General features: G+C 36.2%; 3 protein-coding genes across 3 annotated transcripts in view; 1 reads left to right on the forward strand and 2 right to left on the reverse strand.

Moving 5' to 3' along the window:
• The window catches only part of Phum_PHUM605280 (afadin, putative), a gene marked incomplete at both ends in the record, with an annotated part of 21,458 nt that extends 4,535 nt beyond the window's left edge, over nucleotides 1–16,923 (forward strand). Inside the window, 30 exons of the mRNA XM_002432898.1 lie at nucleotides 273–465; nucleotides 543–652; nucleotides 733–880; nucleotides 1,384–1,490; nucleotides 1,945–2,215; nucleotides 6,179–6,319; nucleotides 6,427–6,659; nucleotides 6,744–6,850; nucleotides 7,046–7,207; nucleotides 7,324–7,459; nucleotides 7,608–7,751; nucleotides 7,839–7,984; nucleotides 8,075–8,303; nucleotides 8,388–8,531; nucleotides 8,613–8,762; nucleotides 8,860–9,108; nucleotides 9,202–9,321; nucleotides 9,414–9,553; nucleotides 9,657–9,775; nucleotides 12,657–12,776; nucleotides 13,012–13,111; nucleotides 13,252–13,455; nucleotides 13,611–14,219; nucleotides 14,919–15,134; nucleotides 15,205–15,329; nucleotides 15,424–15,637; nucleotides 15,714–15,882; nucleotides 15,969–16,388; nucleotides 16,532–16,641; nucleotides 16,722–16,923. Coding sequence (XP_002432943.1) covers nucleotides 273–465; nucleotides 543–652; nucleotides 733–880; nucleotides 1,384–1,490; nucleotides 1,945–2,215; nucleotides 6,179–6,319; nucleotides 6,427–6,659; nucleotides 6,744–6,850; nucleotides 7,046–7,207; nucleotides 7,324–7,459; nucleotides 7,608–7,751; nucleotides 7,839–7,984; nucleotides 8,075–8,303; nucleotides 8,388–8,531; nucleotides 8,613–8,762; nucleotides 8,860–9,108; nucleotides 9,202–9,321; nucleotides 9,414–9,553; nucleotides 9,657–9,775; nucleotides 12,657–12,776; nucleotides 13,012–13,111; nucleotides 13,252–13,455; nucleotides 13,611–14,219; nucleotides 14,919–15,134; nucleotides 15,205–15,329; nucleotides 15,424–15,637; nucleotides 15,714–15,882; nucleotides 15,969–16,388; nucleotides 16,532–16,641; nucleotides 16,722–16,923 — 5,538 coding nt within the window. The remainder of the gene's footprint in view (nucleotides 1–272; nucleotides 466–542; nucleotides 653–732; nucleotides 881–1,383; nucleotides 1,491–1,944; nucleotides 2,216–6,178; nucleotides 6,320–6,426; nucleotides 6,660–6,743; nucleotides 6,851–7,045; nucleotides 7,208–7,323; nucleotides 7,460–7,607; nucleotides 7,752–7,838; nucleotides 7,985–8,074; nucleotides 8,304–8,387; nucleotides 8,532–8,612; nucleotides 8,763–8,859; nucleotides 9,109–9,201; nucleotides 9,322–9,413; nucleotides 9,554–9,656; nucleotides 9,776–12,656; nucleotides 12,777–13,011; nucleotides 13,112–13,251; nucleotides 13,456–13,610; nucleotides 14,220–14,918; nucleotides 15,135–15,204; nucleotides 15,330–15,423; nucleotides 15,638–15,713; nucleotides 15,883–15,968; nucleotides 16,389–16,531; nucleotides 16,642–16,721) is intronic.
• A 1,301-nt stretch (nucleotides 16,924–18,224) lies between these two features.
• On the reverse strand, nucleotides 18,225–18,842 carry Phum_PHUM605290 (pr-domain zinc finger protein, putative; the record flags this gene model as incomplete). Its single annotated transcript, XM_002432899.1, has 3 exons — nucleotides 18,225–18,312; nucleotides 18,479–18,592; nucleotides 18,739–18,842. The coding sequence occupies 3 exons, from the start codon at nucleotides 18,840–18,842 to the stop codon at nucleotides 18,225–18,227; spliced, it is 306 nt and encodes a 101-aa protein (XP_002432944.1).
• A 2,449-nt stretch (nucleotides 18,843–21,291) lies between these two features.
• On the reverse strand, nucleotides 21,292–25,494 carry Phum_PHUM605300 (Flagellar Radial spoke protein, putative; the record flags this gene model as incomplete). Its single annotated transcript, XM_002432900.1, has 7 exons — nucleotides 21,292–21,362; nucleotides 21,450–21,539; nucleotides 21,623–21,872; nucleotides 21,947–22,150; nucleotides 22,230–22,520; nucleotides 23,153–23,237; nucleotides 24,923–25,494. The coding sequence occupies 7 exons, from the start codon at nucleotides 25,492–25,494 to the stop codon at nucleotides 21,292–21,294; spliced, it is 1,563 nt and encodes a 520-aa protein (XP_002432945.1).
• Nucleotides 25,495–25,923: the final 429 nt, after the last annotated feature.

The following is a 25,923-nucleotide window of genomic DNA, read 5'->3' on the forward strand; positions in this document are numbered from 1 at the left end:
AGCACTCCTTAACACCAAGAAAAAAAAATTATTATTATTATTATTTATTTTTTGGGTTTGCGATTTTAAAAAAAAAGGCGAAAATTTTTTTTTTTTTGGGGGGGCATGGGGGTTTAAAATTTTGTTTTTGTTTTGTAATTAAATTACTAATAAGGAAGGAATTGATGGTGATATTGGTGGGTTTTGTTGTGCGCGTGCGTAATAAATATTTCGTTTGTCACCAATCATGATCGTTGATGTTGAGATGGTTGATTTTTTTTTTTTTTTTCCAGAACCTTGAATTTCACGGGGTTATGAGGTTTTATTTTCACGATTCCGGTCAAAGGATCGCCACCAAGTGCATAAGAGTTGCTTCCGATGCCACCGTGACAGCCGTCATAGAAACTTTAATCGAGAAATTCCGTCCGGACATGAGAATGCTTTCGGTACCCGAATATGCTTTGTATGTCACGCACGAGAACAGAGGTGAGTTTTTTTTTACTTCTTTTTCCGCCGGTTCGATACTCGAAACGACGTTAAAAATCTCTATTGTTTTTGTTTAGACGAAAGAAGACTGAATCCGGACGAGAAACCTCTGTTGGTACAATTGAATTGGCACAAAGACGACAGAGAGGGAAGATTTTTACTCAAAAGAATAGATGACAAAACGAAAGTAAGAAAGAAAGAAAAATAAAAATAAAAGAAAATTCGTCGAGGTAAAATTTGTCGTTAATTTAAAAATGTAAATTACAGATGCCGTCCGACAGCTTTCAAGAATCGAGCTTTCGTAGAAAATTATCGAAAAGGGAAAAGAAACAAATGAAAAAACAAGAGAAATTAAATAGATTGAAAAGTAGCGGAGATGCCGATGAGGGAAGCGTGGCCGAGAAATTATACACAGGTACGATGGACAAGGTTCTTTCTGACACCCGTTTAATGTTAATCGAAGAGTGAAAAGGAGGTTTTTTTGCGGTTTTTGACTTTAAAAGTGTTTTTTTTTTTTTTAATTTCTTTCTCTTTCTCCTCTCTCTCTCACTCACTCTTTCTTTCGTCTTACCTCCTTCTTGTTTCTCAAAAGACTCGCAGACTTCGCGACGTTTTTTAATCCCTGAACGTAATTGAAATATTTTCTGTTAGAAAGTGCTGTTTTCATTATTATTATCAGTACGTTAGTATTATTATTATTATTATTATTATCTGCATTAGGGGTAATTCGATATGGGATATATATATTCGATTCGTCGAGTGACGCAACAGCAAGCGAGCGAGCGCGTCTGTTGGCTGCCATGTGAATTTTTTTTTTTTTTTTTTTGCTCGAAATTCCCATTTGGGATGATAAACGCTAATAATAATAATCAAAGATTAAAATTTTTTTTTCTCTCTCTTTTTATTATAATCGTTTAGAGTTACCAGAAACTAGTTTCACTCGGTCCATATCGAATCCAGAGGCTGTGATGCAAAGGAGGAGACAGCAAAAGTTGGAGAAAAAACTACAGCAATTCAGGAGCAAGGTGAGTGAGAGAGAGAGAGAGAGAGAGAGCAATTTATTTTAGAACGTCGCGTGGAATGCGGAATGAGGAAAAGAATACATCGTTTACACATTGCTTAGACTGAGAAATGATAGAATTACGATAAGGCTTCGTCTCTGATAAAAAAGATGATATCGCGATTATTGAATTGAACTATGGAATGTCATCAAATGTTGATCGAATTTGTGAGAGTGACGACGATTTGCAGAAGGAAATAAAATTTAATAATAATAATAATGATTCGATTTAGAGGAGGAAAATCGCGCGTATAATTGAAATTAACATTATAACGTTTAAAATATATATAGTTTTTTTATTATTATTATTAAGCATTTTCCGCGTTGAGTCCGCGATTAAACGAATTTATCAAAAAGTTTTCGTTCTCGACAAGTATTATTATTATTACTTATTGTGTGCTTTTTTTTTTTTTTTTAAGGATGGAGGACCCGACACCGGGGGAACGTTGAAAATATACGGCGAAGCACTTTGCGGTGACGTTCCGTACAAAACGTTACTCTTATCCGTTGGCGACACGACAACTCACGTCGTAAAAGAAATGTTGAGCAAATACGGAATGGACAAGGAGGACGCTCACAATTATTGTTTGGTTCAAGTGAACACGGGAGATCCATTGGGTCCGACGGAATACATATTGGACGAAGACGAGTGTCCACTTGCAATATTAATGAATCATCCGTCGACGAGCGGTGAGTTTTATTATTATTATTATTATTATTATTATTATTATGTAGTTTTCCTTTCGAATTGAGTATTATTCACAAATAGTGATGGTGGTGAGGATGATGAGGAAATGAAATGATGGGTAAAATGTCGAAAGATTTGACTTGACTTTTTGTCTTTTTTTTTTTTTTTTTTTTGGTATTAAAATTTGATTTTGTTTTTTTTTTTTTTCTCTCTCTCTCTCTCTCTCTCTCTCTCCAATATGAAGTCGAAAAGGGAGCCGTCACCGGTGAGTTTGATTCTTCTAATGTGTTTGTGAATGCTTCGATTTAAATTTTATCATGTACCTGTGACGTAGTATGTAGGGTGTCGCGAACGCTGGATTAATGTTTTATTAACCGTTTTGCGATTGTTTTTACTCTTGTCTGTTTTGTTTGTTTGTTTGTTTTTGTGTTGTTTGTTTGTCTTTTTTTTTTTTACAATTATTGTTTTGTGCAAGGGGAGCAGTTGTGTCATCACGTTTTGAAATTATCATTTTCTCTCACTCTCTCTCTCTCACCGCAAAGGGGGCATAATATTTACACTCTCGCACTTTCTTCTTCGCTTCGAAATTTTTTAATGGGAACCCGGGGGAGCGGGGGGGACGTGGGGGATGGCAAGGAAATGTTTAGATTGTAGGTTATTAATATTATTATTTATAAAAAATTTATTAGGTATCTCTATCGTTAATAATTTTCGTACACCGAATATCCACCGTGCGAAAAGAAGAAGTAGAGGTAGTGGTAGTAGTGGTGGTAGTGGTAGTAGTAGTATCACTTTCTCTTTCCGAGATGACGGTTTTTATTGGTGCCCGCCTTTTCTTTTTTTTTTTTTTTTTTTTCTCATTAAATATTTTACATGCTTGTAATTTGTTTGTGGCTGGCAGGGAGGGAGGGAAGGAGGTTGGGAGGCAGGGAAGCACTTGCAGCTTTTGCTTTCTCATTTCTATTGTTTTTTTTTTTTACGCTCGTGATTTTCACATTTAAAAATATTAATAATAATAATAATAATGTAAATAATCCCGAAGGGCATTGCAAAAAAAAAAAATTGACAAATTTCGAATGTGCATATGTATATATATATATTGATTTGTGCATGTGAGAGGAGGAGGAGGGGGGGCGGGGGAAAAATAAGGAGAGTTTCAAATCGGTTCGGGAGGGAGGGAGGGCGTGTAAAAAAAATTATTTATTTAAATAAATAATAATAATAATTTTAAATAGAATATCCGCCGTTTACCGCCGCGAGCGAGCGAGCGACGTTGATAATAAACAAAACGTTCCTCGAGTATTGAATGTCAGTCATGCGCTTTTGCGCCCAAAGTGTCAACGGAAAAATTCTATCTCTCTCTCTCACTCTCTCTCTCTCTTTCTTTCTCTCTTCCCGTTTTCCCCGCGTTTTCCTGAAGTCGCATTCACGCAAATTTCATGTTTTTTCGTCACACACAATAATTGTTTTTTTTGACGAGTTCGTGATTTTACGCTGTTGCGGGTATATTTTATTCATTAAAAAAAAAAAAAAATGGCGCCGATGCTACTGATGGTAGCGAAAGTTGAGAAAAGGCCATTTTTGTTTTGTTAAGCTCGAATGTGCGTACGCCAAAGTCGTGACGGAAGTGAGCGAGTGTTAAGCGAAAAGTTTTAGTTTGTCGCGAGCGAACCGACGATGAACCAAACCGTTTGAGAAATTAATTTTTTTAAAAGGCGTAATTTTAGCTTTCGTTCGGGGAAAGAGAAACGTGGCACCAGATAAAACTCCGTCGAGCGAATTTAATATTAAAAAAAAAAAAAAAAAAATTGATTAGAAAAATGATGGATTGGGGAATTCGACGTAAGTTTGAATTTTTCCTTTTTTTTTTTTTTGCCTGTTGCACCTGAGATTTTTTTTTTCAAAGGATAATAACATTTATTTCATTTCCGTTTTCGTTGTTTCCTCCCACTTTCCCTCCTCCTCCTCCATTCGATTCAATTTCGAAATTAATAACAACATTTTCTTTTCATGCGTTTTTCCAATGTTGGCCTCACGCATTTTTTTCTATAATGCAGAAACGACGAATAAGAAACGGCAAAGTTGTTTGTTATTGAGGTCATCGTACAAAAAAAAAAAACGACGAACGCTTGAAGGGAAATTCTATTTCTTGTCTTTAAACCTGTTTTTTTACCTCTCTCTCTCTCTCTCTTTCTCTCTCTCTCGTGCCCCACATGAGGAAATATTCCTATTTGAAAAAAAAAAGAAAAAAGAAAACAAAAATTGTTATTTTTATAGGCAAGGGGGATTTCGTCGTTAATGTCACGGCAATGAAAAAATTTTATTTTATTTTAAAATAGTTTTTAATTTGTTTCATGAGTTTCCGGTATCGTTATCATTCACTTCCGGTTTTATCGATTTGTTTTTTTCCTTTTATTTTACCTTTTGGAAATGTTTTTATGAGACACGACGCTGATGCTGAACAAAATTATTTATATCGATTTTTTTTTTTTTTTTTTGCTTTTTCCATTAAATTATTCGTAAAAGGTAAAAAAAAATCAATTATCGAAAAAAAAAGAAAAAAGGAAAAAAAGGGGGAAAAAAAAAATGGAAAAATAGTTTGGAAAGTTTTCGGTTGGAAAATTTCATTCGTGCGAATACACGATTATTTTCTCACACTTTTCGGGTCACTTTTTTTTTTTTTTTGGGAGGAGGAAAGGGGGAAGGGTGAGTGGGGTTCGTTATTGTAATTATTACATAAAACCACGCGAATAAAATTTATCCTCTCACCCCTCTCATCCCCTCTCACCTCGCCGCTTTCTTAAAATAATAATGATTATGTTTTTGATTTAATGATGACGATGATGATGATGATGATTTGTTTGTATTTTTACACGTGTTAAGACACACACGCACACGTGTTTACTTTAAATTAATTTTTTTGCTCTTTTTTTTTTTGTATTTTCTCCAGTTTTTTCTCCAGTTCGTCTCATAATCGCTTTTCCTTTGGAAAATGAAAAAATTTTGAATTTCACACGAATTCGTTTTTACCTTTATTACTACAACAACAACAACAACAACAACAAACAATTTCAATTTATTTGTTTTCGATCAAAAAAAAAAAAAAAGTATTGAAATTTTAAACGGAATTCTTTGAATTATTATAATCGTTTGTTTATTTGTTTGTTTGTTTGTTTGTTGCGAAAGGTTAATAATAATTAAGGTTCGGGGGAGGGGGGAGGGAAGCAGCATGAATGTTTAATTAATTGATTTCCGTTTCGTTTGTTTTTCTTTTCTCTCTCTCTCTCTCTCTTTCGTCATGTAAAATTGAAAGGATTGCTTTTAACGGTTTCATTATCGTCGTCATCATCATCATCATCATTATTATTTTATTTATCCTTGCGTGGGCGAGGAAAAGCGGGACAGGGAGAGGAGGGGAGGGGATGGGGATGGATGATGTGATGTGAAAATATCGAACGGAACGGACGTTTTCATTTAATTTTTTTTTTTTTCAAAAGGAGGGTGCACGCGATTATTTTATTTATTTATTATTTTTTCTTTTTTTTTTTTTTTGTCTTTTATTTGCTCTCGAACGGTTTCGGTTGATTGGTAAAATGTCGTCGCGTTCTTTGTGAATTTCCCGGAGTTTTCTGTTGTGAAAACAAACGTATCTCTCTCTCTCTCTCTTCCGCGAAAGTGTGAGATTGATAATGATAGGAATTTCGTCTTTTGTTAATCTCAGGTTGAGAAATCCAAACGCTGAAGTTTTACTAGGTTCGTTATTTATTTATTTATGTTTCGTCAAAACCTGGAAAAGATTTGGGGTGGGGGGGGGAAATAAGTAAAAGTTTTTACCCGAATTCCTTTATGGCTTAAACACATTTTTATTTGTGTCATGGCGCTTTTCGTGTCGTTTTTTCAATGTGCACATATAACACAGATAGTGTTTGCATCATTCCTGATGGTATCGTTGATAAATTTTTCAGGTTCAATAATGTTTCACGTGAGACGTCGTCCCGCGGATTATCATCCGAGAAAGCGTAAAAAGAAACCGCAGCAAAAATGGCAAAGAGATGTCGATGGAAAATACGAAGATGGACTTCCATTTTTTCTCGAACTTAATCCGGGTAAAAAGAAAAAAAAAATCAAATCTCATTAAGATTTTTTTCGGATTCGTTCGGAAGTTAATCCGTTCGTTTTTTTTTTTTTTTTTTTTTTTTTTTTTGTTAACTAGACGGAAGCGAAATCATGTCTGGAACGGCTAAACGTCACGTACTTCATCCGAACGTGACGGAAGTCGGTTTGGAAAGAACGGGAGGTCCGAATCTTCAATTGTTCGGACCCAATATACAGCCCCGTCACTGCGTCATTGCTCACACTGACGGTCTAGTAACCGTCACGCCATGTTCAAGAGATGCAGAAACTTATGTTAACGGACAAAGAATATACGAAACAACGATTCTTCAGGTAGTGCCACGATTTATTTATTTGTGAAAGTGATGTGCTGCCATGATTTTATTTTCTCTTTTTTTCTAACTCTTACGACTCTAGAACGGTGCCGTTGTCAAATTTGGAAGGATTCACAATTTTCGATTTATCGATCCGATGGGAGATGATCGGACGGGACGAAACAGACATCCGGAATTCGGATACGACAGGTTATTATTATTATTATTAATTAATAATTTTTTTTTTCTTTGTTACGTATTGCTTTTTAATTATTATTATTATTTTAAGCACCGCGAAAACATTTTATTTATGTGTTCAATTTTTTTTTTTCTCTAATATTGTGATTGTTGTTGTTGTTGTTGCACGAATGTTTTTTTTTTTTTTTTTTTATGTTTTGCATGAAGGTTGTCGAAAGACGACAACAACACATTGGTTCATCCGTCAAACAGTAATTTAACAAATTACGAGACGACATTCGACGTCGACGGTAACGTCGAAACCGTATCACTCAAAGACATGGATTCAAGGTCGCAAAGGAGCATAGCGAGTTCGAGAGATGGAAACAGGTCGGTTTGATTATTTGTTTTGTTATTGGTTGACCTGTTCATGTCTGTCTTCTGTTTTTTTTAAAAAATTGGTTTTGAAGAAAATCTTATTATTATTATTATTATTAACATTACAGGCTGTCAAATTACGAAAGGTATCCCAGGGGCAGTGACCCCATATTACCAGCTGTTTTGGAAATCCGCGAAGATGCCGAAGAAGCATTTTTACACTCCGTAATCATCGACCTTGATCCAAACGTTCCGGCTTTTAAGGTAATTGACAAAAAAAAATTGTTTGTTAAGGTTGTGAATAATTTATTATTCGACCGATATTTTTTGACATTCCCCCCCCCCTGTTTCCCCTCTCTCATTTTTTTTGCAATTCGATAAAAAAAAAAAAACGGGGAAAATTTTTTCGCAGTTGGCACCAACGTATACTCTATATTTGACTGCAAGATACAGAGCGTCCACTCACTACAGACCGGAACTCACTCCGACGGAAAGAGCTCATCGTCTAACGGTTTTGCTCGCGAGGATAGCTTCAATGATACAGCACGTGGTTCAGGTACGTATCTCTCTCTCTCTCTCTCTCTCTCTCTCTTTTTTTGTCTTGAAAAAAAAATCGGGATGATTTTTTATTCTCGGGTTTTAGGAACGATATTCGGAACCGAAATCACTCGCTTTTTGGATGGCCAACGCCTCGGAATTGCTTCATTTCCTCAAATGCGACAGACACATATCCGCTTTTTCCCTAGACGCTCAAGATATCTTGGCTGAAAGTGTTCAAATAGCTTTTAGGTGAGCATTTTTCCCCATTTTTTTTTGACGGAAGTCGTTCGCTTTGAAATCGTTCGAACGTTCGTTATTTATTATTTTTTCCTTTCGCAGAAATTTGGTTGCGTGCCATCAAGGTGAATTGACTTCAGCCATGTCGCATTTCTTATCGGAAAGAGACGATGCTCCGAACACAGTTTTGCTCGTCTTATCATCGGCCATGGCTCTTTTGCGAAGGTGTCGCGTCAACGCGGCTCTTACGATACAATTATTTTCCCAATTGTTTCATTTCGTTAAAATGATGGCGTTTAACAAAATTGTCACTTCGCCCTCTCAGCCTCAGGTAAGACATTGTTGTTGTTGACTTCGTTATTGCAAAAAAAAAAAAAAATCGAGTTTGAAAATACGATTGATTTTTTAAATATAGGGCATCAATTACTGCAGTCGTGCATGGGGAATCCGACTCAAAGAAAGAGTTTCGCAATTGGGCACGTGGGCCGAACGTCAGGGATTAGAATTGGCTGCAAATTGTCATTTAGGACGATTAGCAGAAGCGGCTTATTTGTTAGAGGTAAAATTTATTCGATGCGACGTTGCGCGAGCGTCTTGATTTGGGAAAGAGTTTAAATAATAATGATAATAATTGTTTCAGGCTCCCAAATATAACGCGAACGATTTGGCGCAACTCAGTTCGACGTGTTTGAAATTGAATTCTCTACAACTTAGAGCATTGTTGAGAGGATATCAACCGCAGCACGACGAACCTAAGCTTCCTTTAGAATTAATTGATAACGTCGTGCACGTACGTACAAAACAAAAATTTCCCGCAGACGCCATTTCCGTTTTACGAGTTAGAAAAAAAATAATAATAATAAATAATGTGTCGATTTAATTTCAAGGTCGCAGAGAACGTGGCAGACGAGTTAGCGAGGTCGGACGGTCGCGAAGTGAAATTAGAAGAAGACGTCGAACTTCAACTTCCGTTTTTGCTTCCCGAGGACGGTTACAGTTGCGACGTGGTTCGAGGCGTTCCTCAAGGTTTGACAGAATTTTTACAACCTTTGCAATCGGCGGGACTTTGTCGAATGAACGTGCAACCCACGTCGAGCGGTCAGTGGACGATTTATATGACGGAACCGATGACTAATGTAATTTAAAAAAAAATTTTACACTTTTTTCGTTCGTTTATTTATTTACGCGCCATTTAAAATTTTTTTTTTTATTATCTACGGATTGTACAGTTGAGAAGTCCGAGTGCTATGAGCAACAGATTGCCGGCGACTCAACAACCGTTGGAAATTCAAACGATTCGTTTGCACAAATCAAACAACGGAATGGGCCTCAGCATCGTGGCTGCCAAGGTTAGTTAATACAATTTCAAATTTTTATTCGTTATTTTGTAAGAGAAAAAAAAATTATTTAAAACTTTTCTGTTTACTTGCTGCCACAACAGGGTGCAGGCCAGGATAGACTTGGAATTTATATAAAATCCGTGGTTGCCGGAGGAGCAGCAGACGTCGACGGAAGACTACAAGCCGGAGATCAACTTTTGAAAGTCGACGGTCAAAGTTTGGTTGGAATCACTCAAGAAAAGTAAGTTCCAATTTTTTTCCGCTTTTTTTTTGTAATTAAAGTACATTTCACGAATAAAAATTTAATTTCTACCCCCCCCCCTCCCCCTTTTTTTATTTATTAGAGCTGCCGAATATTTAGTTAGAACGGGACCTGTCGTCACATTGGAAGTAGCAAAACAAGGAGCCATTTATCACGGTTTGGCAACACTTCTTTCGCAGCCGTCTCCCCTCATGGCGAGAGGTAAGACATTTTTTTCTTTTTTTTTTTGTCTCCACGTTTGTCGGTTCGGTTTAATTCGTTCGTTTCGCTTTGATTAATTTAACTGCTAAATGCCATCACTAACTCCTAACTACTGTGCAATGCTTTTGCTAGCTAACAAGGAACAGGGAAGGCCGAATTCGGAACATTTCGAGAGAGACGTGAGAGGTCCGAATCCGTTACCATCTAGTTCATCGATGATGAATCTTCCGAGCAGAAAAGAATTGACTGGTAGGTTTTTCAAGAGTGTGATTAACGAGTATTATTTAACTTTGTGCTTATACTGCAAACTTGTGGGCTTTTGGGTATCCTCATTCCAACGTAACTTTGTTGGGCTCGGGATTTTTTTTTTTCTTGTCTTATCTTTCCGTAGCATAAGGATTATTATTATTATTAACGTACTAATGTTTAATTAACCATTTTTTTTTTTTTTCAATTGGTTATGTTTTTCTAACCGCAGGTCTTGCAAAAGGATCCTTATATGACCCAGTTTCCTGTAACCGAATAATATTACCCGATGATCCTTTCATAAATCCTCCCCGTAGAATTATATCGTGCGACCACGAAGACGCAATGGCCGTTCAAAGTCGTCGCGATGCCAATAACGTGCCAAAAGTGCCTAAAATAATTATTGATAAGGTAGAAGATGATAATGATAATGATGTTAATGTTGATGATGATGATGATGAATCTAGTTTTTCGAATGATTCCGATGATCCTAGTAAATCGAAAATATTTTCGCAAATACAACAAGTTAAATTTGTCAAAAGCGGAAATGAGGTCAATAGGTCTGGGGATTGTTTGAGTAAAGAAGAAGCCGAAAAATGCATTCAAGAACTTAAAAACATCGTCGCGGATTTTGAAAAGTGTACGATGGAGTCGATATCGAAACCCGGAAATGGGAAATTGACGAGTTTGAACGTTGACGAAAAAAAGGATGAAACGACGACGACATTTTCGTACAAAATGGACGCGTCGAGCATCGGCGGTTCGGATTCGGATGATTCCGACAGTTTGATTTACGAATACCAACCTTTGACGAGTAGTTTTTCGGATTTGAGAAAATCTCACTGCCACACGAATTTAATAAGAGTCGGTTCGGATTTGAGTCGTCGTAAAAGTTTGGAAACCGTTTCTCCGCCGAATAAACATCCGGTGAAAAAAGTAAAGAGTCTAGATTTTGAAGAAATGAAATCCGTCAAAGAGCGTAGAAAAATATTCGAAGGTTTGCAAAAGGATTCGAATGAAAAAACATTCGCGGGAATGAGAAATGCGAAAAACCTTTGCCAACATGACAAATTGAAAATCGTGGACAAGTACGAAACTCGTTCGAACGTCGCGGACCCCTTTCAATTCGCCAAAGGAAACGTTTCGCCCTCGAGGATTAATATAGGATTCGGAAAGGTGGCAGCATTGACAAAACATTTTTCCAAAATGGGCGACGCGGGTTTGATTAAATTTTTAAATTCGACTTCGACTTCGTCCGAATCGTTTTTGAATTGTTCATCTTCCAAATTTGATTTCCACCCCGGAGCCGATGACGATTTGATTCAAACCGTGACGAAATCCGCTCCGGATTTAACTTCGAACGATTCTCGAGATGATCGGACGTCAACTCATCACGATAATCTTCCGATAGCAAAGAAAAAATTAAGTTTGTCCAACATTAGAGGACAACAAGATTCATACGATTACGATTACAGTCTCATATATTCGTTGGGAATGAAAAAAATCGGATTTAGTTTGGATAATCTTTTGGGTTATCCCGCGGAAAATTTACTACTCTATGCGGATAAAACGAAATCGTGTTCGATGTTGAAAGAAAAGAATGAAAAAAAAATGGAAAAGGAAGAAGTAGAAGGAGGAGGTGTTCGTAAGAAGTTTCCGGAAGATTATATAAAAAGGAAAAAGAGGAAGATAAATCGTGATTCCGGTTTAATGTCAAACTTACAACTTCCGTTAGAAACAATTGTAAGAGATTGTAATGACACCTTATCGAAAGGTATTAGGAGTGTCTTGCAATTTATCGCGATTGTTTAAACTTTTTTTGTGTGACGTCACAGTTTAGAAAAAAACAACTCTGTATGTCGTCGCGTCGTACTTTTCAAATGCACCACCACCACCACCACCGCCATCATATTGTTTTTATTTTTCACTTCGATGTCGATTTTCCAACTCGAACACGCGTGAACACACACATCCACGTACGCACACACGCACAGGAACACGTCACACACACGTGAATTCATTGAACACGATGATTTTGGATTCGCTTGACGTATTTAAAAAAAAAAAAAAATTGTTTTTGAATGCTTTTTTTCGTGCTTTGACTTTGATTTTTAAATAATTAAGTCAGTTGATTTGTTGTTGTTGTTGTTGTCGTGAAAAACTTTGAAATAAGATGGAGGGAGAGGGGAAGAAAGGGAGGAGAAGGAAGATGTTACGCAAAACGACGAAAGATTGAAAAAAAAAAAAAAAGTTCGGGGGAAAAAAAATGGCGATAATTAAAAATTTGGAATGAATATAAAAGATTATTCTTCGGGCTCTCTGGAAACATACAAATAGATAGATAGATAGATAGATAGATAACACAATAGATGATAATTAATAATAATAGATAAAAGGACAGCAGCAGAAGAATTGAAATTTTTTTTTTTTTTTCACGTATGAAAATTTACCACTATTATTATTATTATTATTATTAATCGTTTGATTTGCAATTTTCCGAAAGTATTTGTATTTGCACGCAATAGTTTCGGCTTTACGTAGACGTATATTTATTTATTTATTTATTTATTTAGTCTATTTTTTTTTTTATTTTATTAAAAAAAAGGTTTAAATATGAAATTGAAATGATTTTCAGGGCCTCGTCGTATGAGCGAAAGAGATCTTCCTTCACGTTTACACTCCGAAGATGCCAAAAAACAACAATTGCCACCTCACGCCCCCATACAAAGTTCGAAAAGCGTTCCGTCTCTTCACAGTAAGTAGGAAATAACCCAAATATTATTATTATTATTATTATTATTAATCATCATCGTGATTTGCATTTACGGTCGTGGAATTTTTTTTTTTTTTTTTCACGCCTCGGTGATCAAATTTGATTTTTTTTTATTTTTTTCCACTACTCGGGGTTTTCTCGGTTCGGCCGAGCAGAACTTACTGGAGAAGAAGAAAAAAAAAACAAACGAATAAATTGCGTATTTTCGGTTTAGCAGGTGCGCAGGGTCCCGAACCACGACAACAAGAAGTTTTCAATCCGGGTTACAGCAGAACTTCGAGCACGAATAGCATACCGCAAAGCGCATTGAGATCGAGGTAATGATTTTATCGTTGTTTTATGTGCGTGAGTGCGTGCGTGCGTGCGTGCGTGCGTGCGTGTTATCGATAAGATTTCAAGGTCAAAAATGTGTGAAAAAAATTTTTTTTTTTTTTTTTGTCGTTAAAATGAAAATCAGGTCGAATCAAAATCTGAGCGAAATGCGTCCTCCTCCGTCGAAAAGTGTCGCGACTTTGCAAAGCGGTTCCCTTTATCCGACGCAATCGACTCCGAGTCTTCATCAGTCTCAAAATTATTCCGGACAACCCGGATATTCGAACCAAAGTGCACTCTCATACACGGCCAATAATTCGGGTTATCAACCCGATGCCACACCGACGAGGTGAGTTTCCCCGCATTTTAAGTGCGATAACTTCCGGTTTTCTTTTTTCTTTCTTTTTCCGGTAGTAAACAAAGTAGTCGAGAATAATTATTCGTCGGTTTATTAATTAGTTTATTGTTTTATCTGGGGTGGTTTTTCTGTTTTTTTTTTTACAGTAATTATCAGGGCTCGATGAACGCGTCCGTAACGAGTCCGTATTCGAACAATCGTACAAATCCAAACTACACAACGCCCGTCAGCAATTCATCGTCCTCCTACGTAGCGTCTCCCCCGATGGGAAATCATTACCCGAATCATCCCGCTGACGGTCAATATCACAGCACTCCGAATTCGAGTCAGACCGTCGTCAATAATCAGTATTCGATGCAGCAAGGTAACGCGAATCCGAGCGGTGGAGGTGGTAGTGGCGGTGGAGGCGGCGGCGGCGGTCCTTATCACGGCGCACCGCCTATGAATCAGTATCAAGGCAACAGTCCCGGAAACGGGAATCACTATCAGGGCTCACACGGAGGCGGTCAATATTTGGGAAATTCTCACAACGCGTCGTATCAGGGACCTCCGAGCACTTATCACTATCCGGGAAATCAGTATCAGGGAACGGCGGGACCTCACAACGTTTATCAACAGTATCAAAGTCCTCCCGGGAATTTTGCCGGAACGAACAATCATCATCAGGGAGACAGCGAAAGATTTTATCAAAATTTAAGCGTGTACAGAAATCAAGATGGCTACGGGAAGAATAAAATTTTACCGCCCGAAGACAGGTAAGAAAAAATTTTTTTCCTTTTTGTTCGTTCGTTAAATCTTGATTTTGTTACTTTTGAATACGGTTCCGCCTTGTTGCTATTGAATTTTTATAATTGCTTCGGCGGATACTACATCCGGTCGTTCTTTTCTTCTTTTCTTTTATTTTCTCGTCTTCTCTCTCTCTCTCTCTCTCTCTCTCTCTCTCTTTCTCTTTCTTTCTTTCTTTCTTTCTTTTTTGTGAGGCAGTCGACGACGACGACGACGACGTCGTAACCTGCTAATTACATCACGTGAATTTTATTTCGGAGTTGTGTGAATTGTTTTCGACGGTCGTCGAGTCAGTCAGTTTATATTTAAACGTTCTCAGTGTTAATAATAATAAAAATAATTTTTTGTTTGTGTTATAAATAAAAATATGTATAAATTTATGGAAATGTATTTGGAATTTGGCAGGAGTCCCAATAATCCGCCTCTGACTCCATATTCTCCCGTTTCGGATTCATCATCGTTGAGGGATCGTCCGGCATCGGCGTACATTCCGCCTCATTCCGGACAGCATCCGCAAAATCAGGCAAGACAAATTTAAAAAATTTTATGGTTTATCTATCGAGTGCGCGAGGAAATTTTAACAATTTGCCTTTTTTTTTTTGTTAACGTGTGCACGGAATCGTGTAGGGTATGCACGGAAGATCCCAATCGTCTCGCGACATGTTCAGACAAGAAGCCAAATTTCAAGAAATGACGGAAGAAGTTCGCCGACGAGAATTGAGAGGTGGTCCGCCCCCGGGTCGACCCAACGTGTCTTTCGGTCCTCCACCGGTCGCTCCCAAACCCCTGATCGGTGAGGAATACAGGGAAAGTCCACCACCGCCGCCTCCTCCGACGACGACTCATCCCTTATTGCAAAAAGCCAACAGCACTCCCGATAATCGGTAAGTTTGATTGAAATTTTTCGTCGAGCGAGTGAATTTTAATTTTAATTTTTTTCCCCGAACGAAACAGGTATCAGGCGTCTCTCAGCGAACCGCCGCGCGGTGGGTACTACCCCGCTTCATCTGGTGACAGACGACAATATCCGTACACGGGTACGAATCCGTGGGAGAGAGAAGAAAAAGAAAAAGTACGTCGTCGTTTGTTTGTGTTGTCATTTTCGATTTTTTTTTTTTTTTTTTGGGGGGGGTTGATTTCGAATTTGATTTTTTTTTTTTTCCAAGGAACAAGCCAAAAGACGAGAAGCGGCGAGACAATGGCGAGAACAACAAATAGCCGAATTAAGCAGCATACCGTCGCGAACGTCTCAACAAGAGGAACAACTCAGAGCATTGATTTTGGAAAAAGAATTTGAAAAAAGAGCGGAAGAAGCGAAACACGAAGACGAGGACGAGGGAGAAGATGAATCCGCGGTCGTGGTACGAGAATTCGAAAATCGATCAAGGTTTAGAAACTTTGCAAAATTTTTTTTTATTTATTAATTTTTTTTTTTTTTTTATGAACGTGTTCGAACAGGAGAGCAGCGAACGCGTACAAAATTTACTCCGAATGGCTCAACATCAAAACGGTCCGATAATTCGTCCCGCGACGGCTTCCATAGCTCAAATGAAACTGGAAGAAGTTCGACGTCAACACGCTCAAGGTCAAACTTTGAATCTTCGAGTGAATCATTCGAAACCTCCGCCACCGGTGAGACAAAAACTAAGAAGATAAAAGAAAGTAGGATACAAACAAACAAACGAAAGAAAACAATTTCCGGTTTGTCATTGTTGCAGATGAACGTGAACGTGAACGTGAACGATTTGCGATTCGAAAACCTTTCCGTGAACGACACGCATCATCTCTATAACGATTACATGGAAGAAAAACACAACGGAAATCACGCGATGGATCGGAGTCCGTCATATCCGAGTCCGATGCCAAACAACGTCGGAGTACTGAAGAGTCCGATAAATCCGATGACGGTGCAACCGACGAAACGTGTGTCGTTCAGCGATCCGAACGCGAATCAAATATCCAATCACAACAATCTAAACAACACGTACAACAACATTAACAATAACAACAACAACCACAACAGTAGTAGTAGCGGAGGCGGCGGCGGCAGCAACAACAGCAACCACCACCACAACAGCAGTAGCAACAACAACAATAATAATAACAACAGCATGGAGAAAATAATTGAAGATCCGAACGTGAGTTGTGAGGGAGGGAGGGAATGAATGAATGAATGAATGCGTTCGAGGAATGAGAGAGAGAGAGAGAGAGAGAGAGAGAGAAAGGGGGAGGTAGTAGTTCAAAGTTTAAATTTTTTTTTTTTTTCTTTTTTCCTTTTTAGAATTTTATAAACGAAGCTGAAAATCTTCTTCAGTCACCGAAAACACCCGAAGGAGCTCCGTCGTTTGCCGGTAACACACCGGGGGTCATAGGTGCTCAGGAAGTGTACAGGTAGGTGAAAGGTTTTTTTGAAAAATGTGAAACGAGAACGAATTTGGATTCCGAACGAGAGTCGCGTCTTTTGGTTTCAGGGATCCAAGGCAAAGGTTACTCGCCGAACAAAAGCAAAATTCAACGCCCAAAGTTCCAGGACCGGAAAAATTGAGTTTCAAGGAAAAGATGAAAATGTTTGCGATGGAAACGGGAGAAGATGGAACGCCGAGAGACAAAGTGAAAATTTCCAGAGCTCAGAGAGACATTGACAACATATCGAGTCCTCTCGGCAACAGTTAAAAAAAAAAAAAGAAGGAAAAAACTGGAACGGAAAACTCTGGAGAATTATTGATTTTAGCCCCTCCCCTTTCCTCCTCCACTCCCCTCCTCCTAATCCCCCTCACCCTTCTCGATTCTTCTTTTCTTTTCTTTTTTTCTTTTTTTTTTTTTTTACTTACACGTCTGGAATATTTGTATTTGACCACCTTTTTTTTTTTTTTTTTTTTTTTTGATTTTTTTCCAGCAAGTTTTGGGTTGGGGAAAAAAAACCTCTCAGGCGAGTACGTTGTTTTATTTAGAAAAAAGAAAAGAAAAGAAAAGAAAGAAAAAAGAAAAAAGGTTTTATTATCATATGTTCAAAATACGGTAATGTAATTATGTTAATAATAATAATAATAATAATAATAATAATAATAATTAAAGCAAGTATTTTAAATTAATTTAATAATATAAATTTTTTAAAATGTCCTTCATTAAAAACTTTTGTTTTTCAGAGAGAGAGAGAGAAGGGGGGTGTGTGTGTGTGTGGGGGGGGGGCCCGGAGAAAATGGAAAAGTTGTATTCTTACACACAAGGTTAATTAAATGATTATATGTGTGTGTGTGTGTGAGTGTGCGTTCATGAACGCGGGTTTAAATCTAAAAAAATATATCGATCGATATATCGTTATCACGATTTCGATACTATCGTTTTTATGAATAATCGATAACGTGATAAAAAATTTTAACGATTTTTTGCCGAATTTTCTCTCCCTCTCTCTCTTTCTCTATTGTTTTTTTTTTCTCGAATTTGTGTCCGAGACGTTTTTTCGTAAATAATGAATAAGTAAATTGAGCGAATTTGATGAGCGTTCGCCGCCATTTTGTTTTTTTGTTTTTTTTTTTAACGGAAAATAACGATCGATTTCATTTTTTTTTTTTTTAAATCGAATTTTTATAATTGACCGACGATGGAGGGATGATTACGAATGAAGGGAGGAAGGGGGAGGGGGAAGAAAGGACAAACGTAATGTGAAACGAATGATAATGATAATGATAATAATATTGATAATCACACGTTTTCAAATCGAACAAATCGTCGGTTTTATTCTTATTATTATTATTTACAATTTTTTAAATTAAAATAATGGCCGAGAATTTTTTTATTAAATGATAATAATAACAATGGAAAATGTATTTTTATATTTACAAAAATTTTTGTGGTTTTTCACACAAAAAATAATAATAATAATAATAATTTTGTTTCTTTTTTCTTCTGTTTCCGGTTTGTACGAAAAAGAAAAAAAAAGAAAAAAAGTTTTCTCCTGGAGAAAAAAGGAAAATTCAAGATGGTTCCTCTTGTCCGTGTTTGGATTTAACGTGCCTTTCCAAATCTCGTCTTCTCACTAATATTTTTCCACAAAATCTACAACTGGAATAATAACGATAATAATAATAATTGGGAAGAATTACGATGAGGAGGAGGAGAAAGAGGAGGAGGAGGATGATGAGGATGAAGAGGAGGACGTTACACGAAATTACGGAAAATTTCGTTAAAAGTAAGAAAAATGATTAATAATGATAATAATGATACTTACTTGTATGGTGTTTGTCCTTTTGCGTGTAACCGAACGTGTTTGTTTAAATTGCTCGGATCACCGAACGGTCTTAAACAATATTTACATTTCAATGGTTTGTAACCCGTGTGAGTCCTGGAGGAAAAAGAAAAAAAATTTCGTTATAGATCTGGAGAAAAAAAAAAACGATCAACGATCGGTTTGGAGAATATTAATAATAATGATTTGATTAATTAATTAATCATTTCCGGTTTGTCGTTGTTGTTGTCGTTTCCTTTTACCTTATGTGTATTTTAAGACCGTATTTTCTAGAATAAATTTTTCCACAGTAAATACATTTGTGACCGTTATCAGATTTTCCTAAATTTGAAAAAAGTGTTTCCATTTTATAAGCTTCATCATTTTCGTCTTCTGCTTTGTCTTCTGCTTTTCTTAATAATTTTCTTTTATCAAAACGTTCGAATTTTGATGACGTTTCGGTTGTGGTTTTGAGAATATTTTTAATAAAAAATTTTTCTTTTTTTTCAATCGTTGATGATTCGCGAGTTTTGTCGTCGTCGATGACGCGGGTATAATCACTTCCGATTTTTAAAAAATCATTTTTCCGATAAGGCGGTGACGACAGTGACGACGACGATGACGACGAATGTCCGAAACCGAATAAAACGGATGTTAAACCGAACGGAAATTTAAAAAAATCATTTTTGAACGGTTTTTCCGATGATGATGATTCTACAACGGTTTTTCTTTTGTACGGTTCGAACGCGGACATAATTTATAAAAAATAAACCGAACTGTATCGTATGACGTTCGCGACTTGACACGTTCATCTGACGATTAATATATAAAAATGATATTAAGATTTAATTGAATTTATATTAATAATGAAATTTTTTTTTTTGGATGGGTTTGAAATGAGAGAGAGAGAGAGTACTTGGGGTTGTTCTTTCTGACGTTCTGCCCCTTTACTTACATACTTTTTTTACCCACTTTTGATTTTCGGGGGTTGAACTTTCTCGAAGGGTTTTCAATAATTTTCGCTTTTGCTCTTTTCGTTTTTTAAAAAGGGAAAAAAAAAATTTTCTCGAAATTTCTTCGTTTTTCGCTTTTTTTTTTTTCTATTAAAGAAAAATATATAATAATAATAATAATAATAACGTGGAATTTATAGTGTGTGTGTGTGTGTGTCGCGCGCAAACGGATGATGATGATGATGATGGGGTGTCATGGTGATATTTTTTGATCATCCCTTCATACACTTGTGCGCGACCCATTTTACGTACGTAACACATACGAGATGTGGGGGGGTGAGTGACAACAAGTGTTTCCTTTCTCTTGCAAATCACAACATTACCTCCATTGTTGTTGTCCCCGACGATGATGATGATGACGGTCACTATGAAAAGCGAACGTAATAACTAAAAATAAGGGAAGGAACGTGACGTTCGAGGAGGTTATGGTTAGAAATTTTGGAGATGGATTCAATGCGGTTGACTGTGGTTATGGTTGTTGTTCTTGTTCTTGTTGTTCCCCCGATGATGATGATGATGATTCAAGTACCCAAGGATTATATCTTTGGCTAAATGATTCAATATTGATGTAATGAGATTTTAACAAAGGGTCGAAGACAATGGGTGTCAATATCAAACATATGGAACTACCCACGGACACCGCAAAATTTTGATTTTTAATTGAGATAAAACACCAGATAGCTAATGGAAATAATTTAATTCCAGTTTTCCCTCCAGAATTTTTTTTTCCCAAAATATTTTGGAAATGAGTCTCTGAACGAACCCCGTTCGGAAAGAAGAAGAAGAAGAAGCGTTCGCATTTAAAAAAAAAATTTTTGTTTTTTTTTCTCCAGCGGGATTCTTCAGCGGGGGTGCTGGAGAAAAAGCGGGAGGGTTTTACACATACCCGTTTATGATAAAAACGTTCCGACCTAAATTTTTTTTTGTCGGGGCATTAGATTAATTAATAGTTTATCTTAAAATCGATAACAATTGCGACACGTATCGTTAATAATTTTGTTTGTTTCCAGTTTTCCAGTTTGAAATCATTAACCTCGATAACTTTTTTTTGAGTGGGAGGTGGGTCGTGGAGAGGGGGGGTGTGGTTTGCACGGAAAATGTTTTTATATATACGTTCCAGTTTGTACGCGTGACGTAAAAAAAAAAAAAAAAAAAAAAAATTAAAAGTTGGAAAAAAGCGATGCTGGAAAGGGATTAAATATATTTAGGGGTTGTTGCGACAGGTGCTGGATATCTCAGTGCAAACCACTGCCGTGTCGAATCATCTATAACCACCCTTCGGCATTAGCCATTTAAATATACACCCCCTACCCCTTGAATGAGAATTAAAACGAGGAGACGACCCTTTCGACGATCCTTTCCAGCGAATCTTTTTTTTTTTTTTTTAACTTATCGTTAAGATCAATATTGTTATAATGAATTCCATTGTGTTCTCAGCTGTTGGAAAATCATATTAACCGTAAAGCTTAAAAAATTAACGCATCGGTTAATTTTTCATTAAAAAAAAAAAAAAAAAGAAAATGGCCGTCACGTGACCTTGCCTCCGTCCCAAATATTAAAAACGATTAGGTATGTTTTGTGTGTGTGTGTGCGTGCGTGTGTCGCAAACACGCGAATCGTCAATCGTTTGCAAGTAGGAAATTAATAAAAAAAAATTTTGTTCTAAATTATGGAAGTCGTGGAACGAGAAAGAGAGAGAGATAGAGAGAGTGGGGGGAGGTGGTGGTAAGTGCGGGTGTTAGATAAAATAAAAAAATTATTACTCACCACAAAATCATTAATATTTTGTTTGTTTGTTTGTTTTTACATTTTAGAATTTGTTTTTTCAAATTTTTCCGATTTTACGTCACCATCAATTTCTTCTCCTTGTTCACCTGGAATTTAACAAAAAAAAAAAAACGAAATTATTATTATTTTTTTTTCTGGAGAAAAGAAGAGAGAGAGAGGGGGGGGAAACTCACCGAGATTTTCTTCCATTTTTTCTCCAGCAAAATAATCACCCATCGATGTGTAAGTTTCCGCTTTCGTTTCCAAAATTTCTTTTATTATTTCTGGAATTAGAAAAAAATTTTTTTTAAAATTGTTTTTTTGGAAGTCTGGAATCGATGATAATGATGATGATGTTGATAATAACCTCCTAATATGTCTCGGCTGCTTATCATTTTAGCCAATTCGTTTTTAACTTCCGCCATTAGCCAGGGCATGAATTGATGATCGACATCCGATTTGATTTCGTCTGCTAAGAAACCGGCATCTTTAAGACCTTCGAGAACGTTGGGTACCAATTCGGCTATGTAACCTTCCGACAGCATAGCAGCAGCAACTCTTTCTTCCGTTTCTTTTTGTAATTTAAGAGCTTCCGCATGTTCTACCATACGTTTTTCCTAAAGAAATGACGTAGTATTATTATTATTATTCGAATTTGAATTTTGTCGCGAGTGACATTTCGAAATCTAACCTTTTCGTCGGATAATCTTTTCTCTTCTTCTTCTAATCTTTGTTCTTCTGCTTTTTCAGCAGCTCGTAATTCTAAGAAACGACGTTGTTGCGCTCTTAAATCTGCTATTTCTTCTTCTTCTAAAACTTCGATCAATGATTGTTCGACGGTTTTACCAACTAATACTTCTAATATCGGCGTTACTTCCACGTCGAAATCAAATAACTGTGGGGAGGGGAGGGGAGTAATAAAAAATGTGAAAATGTTTGTGACGTGTAATTAGATTAATTAAATAATAAATAACCTCTCCAGGCCATATTTGCGTTTCTTGATCGAATCCTGTTTTTGAGGGTACGTATATCGGCGTCGGGGGTCTATCTAGGAAAAGATCCGTTTGGCAAGCCGCTTCCGTTTCCAGTGGGCGATCGTATATTTCTTCAAGGTATCTTTCGGTTTGTACAGGTTCGTGTTTTCTTCCACCGACGGGAGGTGGCGTACCCATTCGTCCTTGTATGCAATAACCTTTGGCTTTCTTTCTAGCGAGTGCTCTCCTTCTTGCTTCTCTTCGTTTTTCTGCCAAAGTTTCAAAACCTTCCTGGAAAAAAAGAAAAAAAACACCATCGTTAAATTTTTTTCTATTCGATATATTTTTTCATATCCGTTTTGTTACGGATAAAAATCGATCCTTCGGGATCGGCTGGAATTTTTGAAAAAAAAAAAAAAAAAAGGAAAAAACTTACCTGGAATTGCGACATTGTTAACGTTCTGGCATAACCAAAATTTGGATTCCATTTCGGCTGCTAGTCGCAACATATTAATTACTTTATTATTATTATTATCATTTTTTTTTTTTAAATGAAATCCTGGAGAAATTTGAAATGTAAAAAACAAATTTCGAAAAAGGAAATGACGTAACGCATTCATTTTTTTATTTTTTTTTAGGGATTGGAAAACATAACGTTTAAGCTATAATTTCCAGTAATAAACTGGAACACGTGAGGGGGAAAGTGCCGACGCTGGAATTTGAATGAAATTTTAATTTAGGGGGTCGTAATTTTTTTTTTTTTTGATTACTGTTATCGATTCTTCTTTTTTCATGGAAAAAAAATATGAATTGTAATGATTTGTTTTAGCAGGAGAATCGTTCTCCAGCCGAGAGAGAGAGGGAGAGAGATTACGAAGAGGAAAAATTCCTGGAGAAAGAAAAAGAAAGAAAAGAAAACTCACCGTCGGTACGGGGTAGCTAGCAAAATTACAACCCCGAACGACTCTCCTATCGAACATGATGTTTCCATAAGGTAAATTGGCATCCCTGAAAACAAAAAAAAAATTAATTAAAATAAAATTTTATCGTACCTAAAACCGAAAAAAAAAATTGGGGAGAAGAGAAAGAAGGGGCAGGGAAGGGGTAAAAGGGGGGCAATCGATAAAATTCACATGGAAAACAAAATTTTTTTATTTTTTTTTTTGGAAAATTATTGTAATTATAAAAGTGTAAAAATAACGTTCTGGAGTCGTAGAAACTAAAAAAAAAAAAAATGTTTCGGTCGTTTTTTTTTTTTTTTAATAATTTTTATTAATAATAATAATAATAATAGGGATTAATAATTTTTGGTTAATAATTTATTAAATAATTATGTATGTATGTATGTATTTATTTATTTTTTTTTCCATTATTAATTGCATGCGAGTGACGCGACACAAATAGTCAAAATAAGCCCGACATATATATATATATATATTTATTTTTTATATAATTAATCGATATACGAAATGGAACATGTGACGAAAGTGAGAGAGAGAGATAGAGTGATTGATGAGAGTTTGAAAAAGAGAGAGAAGAGAAATCGGTGAGAATTTGAGGGAGAGAGAGAGAGAAATAAAGGAGTGATCGGTTAGAGTTTGGGAAAAAGTAAGGGAAAGTGTGTTGATTTGTGAGGATTTAAGAAAGAGAAAGAGAGAGAGAGAAAGGGGAGTGATGGGTGAGAATTTAGGTGAGAGAGAGAGAGTGATCGATTATTAAGAGTTTGGAAAAGAGAGAGAGAGAGAGAGAGAGAACGAGAAAGGAGTGATCGGTAAGAGTTTGAGGTAGAGAGAGAGCGAGAGTGTGTCGATTTGTGAGGATTTAAGAAAGAGAAAGAGAGATAGAGAGTGAAGAGAGAGATCGGTATGAGTTCGAGGTAGAGAGAGAGAGAAAGAATATGACAATCAGTGAAGATTTGAGGGGGAGAGAGAGTGATCGATTGGAAAGAGTTTAAAAAATAAAGAAATAGAGGAGAGTTACCGGTGAGAATTTGGGGAGAGAGAAAGTGTGTCGGTTTGTGAGGATTTAGGGGAGAGAGGGGGAGAGAAAAAGAGAGAAAGAGAGAGAGAGAGAAAATTAAATTAATTATATTTATTTTATTCACTGACCTATCGCAATTTAATGATATTTTGTTTTGTCAAAAGTAACCCAGGTTTCAAGCAAGGACGTTGACTTTAATGAAATGAATTATCGAGGGGAAGGGAGGAGAGAAATTAGGTAGGGGAATATAATTAAGGTTATGGAACGAGTGAAGGATACTCCATCGAATGTGATTACCTCCCCCTGTCTCTCTCTCCCTCCTTCAACCCTCCAAAAAAAAATTTTATTTTTGATCGAAGGATTAAATTTTTAATTATTGATATTATTTCACCGAATGGGGTGTGGGGGAGGGGAAGGAGCACATTTGTAATTTTTCTTTTTCTTTCTCCCATTCTCCTCCCACGTTTTTTTTTCTCCATAATTTTAATTTTTATTACTATTAATATTACGAGAAGGGGGGGGGTAAATTAACATGAACGGTTTTTTGAATTTTCATTTGGGGAGGAAGGAACTGCAGTGCGTGTTTTGAGGGCATTGCCAAGGTAAAAAAAAAAAAAAATAAAATTCAAGGTTAAAAAACGAACGTCCGCCCATACACACACACACACTCACAATCTAATGACACGACATTTTTTTTTTTATAATATACGAACCTTCTATCGTCTCGTATGATTTCGGAAAGGCCACCATCTGTAAACCTTTTTGTTCTCAAACAATTAGCGTGATAATTACGATTGTTTAATACTTTCGGACGTGACGAATATGAATACATGACCAAAGGTTTATCGAAATTTCTATAATTTTCTCCGCTGTTCAATGAATTATTTGAACTTTTTGACGAATTTGTTTTAGTATCTTTTGACAAACCTAAAAGTATCGCAATTTCGTGGGGGGGATCTAAAAAAACTCCCGTTTTAACCGTCGTTATAAATTGTGGCCTTTCTTTTTTTTGATTATTTGTTATTCCCCCATTATAACCCCCGACGTTGATTGTTGTTGTCGTTGTCGTACTTTTTCCTCTGATGTTATTATTTTGCATGATGACACGTTGTACGTTTTTATCATTATTATTACTATTATTATTATTATTATTATTATTGTAATTTAAATTATTATTAACCTCTTGTACTTCCTTATATAAATTTTTTTCCTTTTCCGTATCGATTTGATTTATTTTCGAGTCTAAATTTTGTGAAATTATAAATTCTGATTCAGTAACAGTCATTTTTTTTGTAAATTATTATTATTATTATTATTAACTATTAAAAAGAAAAAAAAGAAAACAAAATGGCGGCGATTTTATTTTTTTTTTACCCTATTCGGTTACGCGTAAAAAAAAAATGGAAAAATTTCGATTAACCCGTACGGAAAATTTTTTTTTAAAGGAAAATCTTTAAGTGATAACAAATGAAAATTGATAACGCGAGGGAGATATTCGGGAAAATTTTTTTTTCACCTTGAAAAATTAAAAAAAAAATCGATTGGGGTGAAATCGCCCCCCAAAAAAATACAAAAAAAAAAAATTAAAACGCACGTTTTTCTATCACCTTTTTTTTTTTTTTTTTTAAAAAAAAACACAGTAAATTAATTAAATAAAACACCTGGAAAAATTTTTTAATTAACGAAACACTTATAAAATGGCAGTAGCAGTAAT

The sequence above is a fragment of the Pediculus humanus genome, genomic scaffold, assembly GCF_000006295.1.
Source record: "Pediculus humanus corporis 1103172108318 genomic scaffold, whole genome shotgun sequence".
NCBI lineage: Eukaryota > Metazoa > Arthropoda > Insecta > Psocodea > Pediculidae > Pediculus > Pediculus humanus.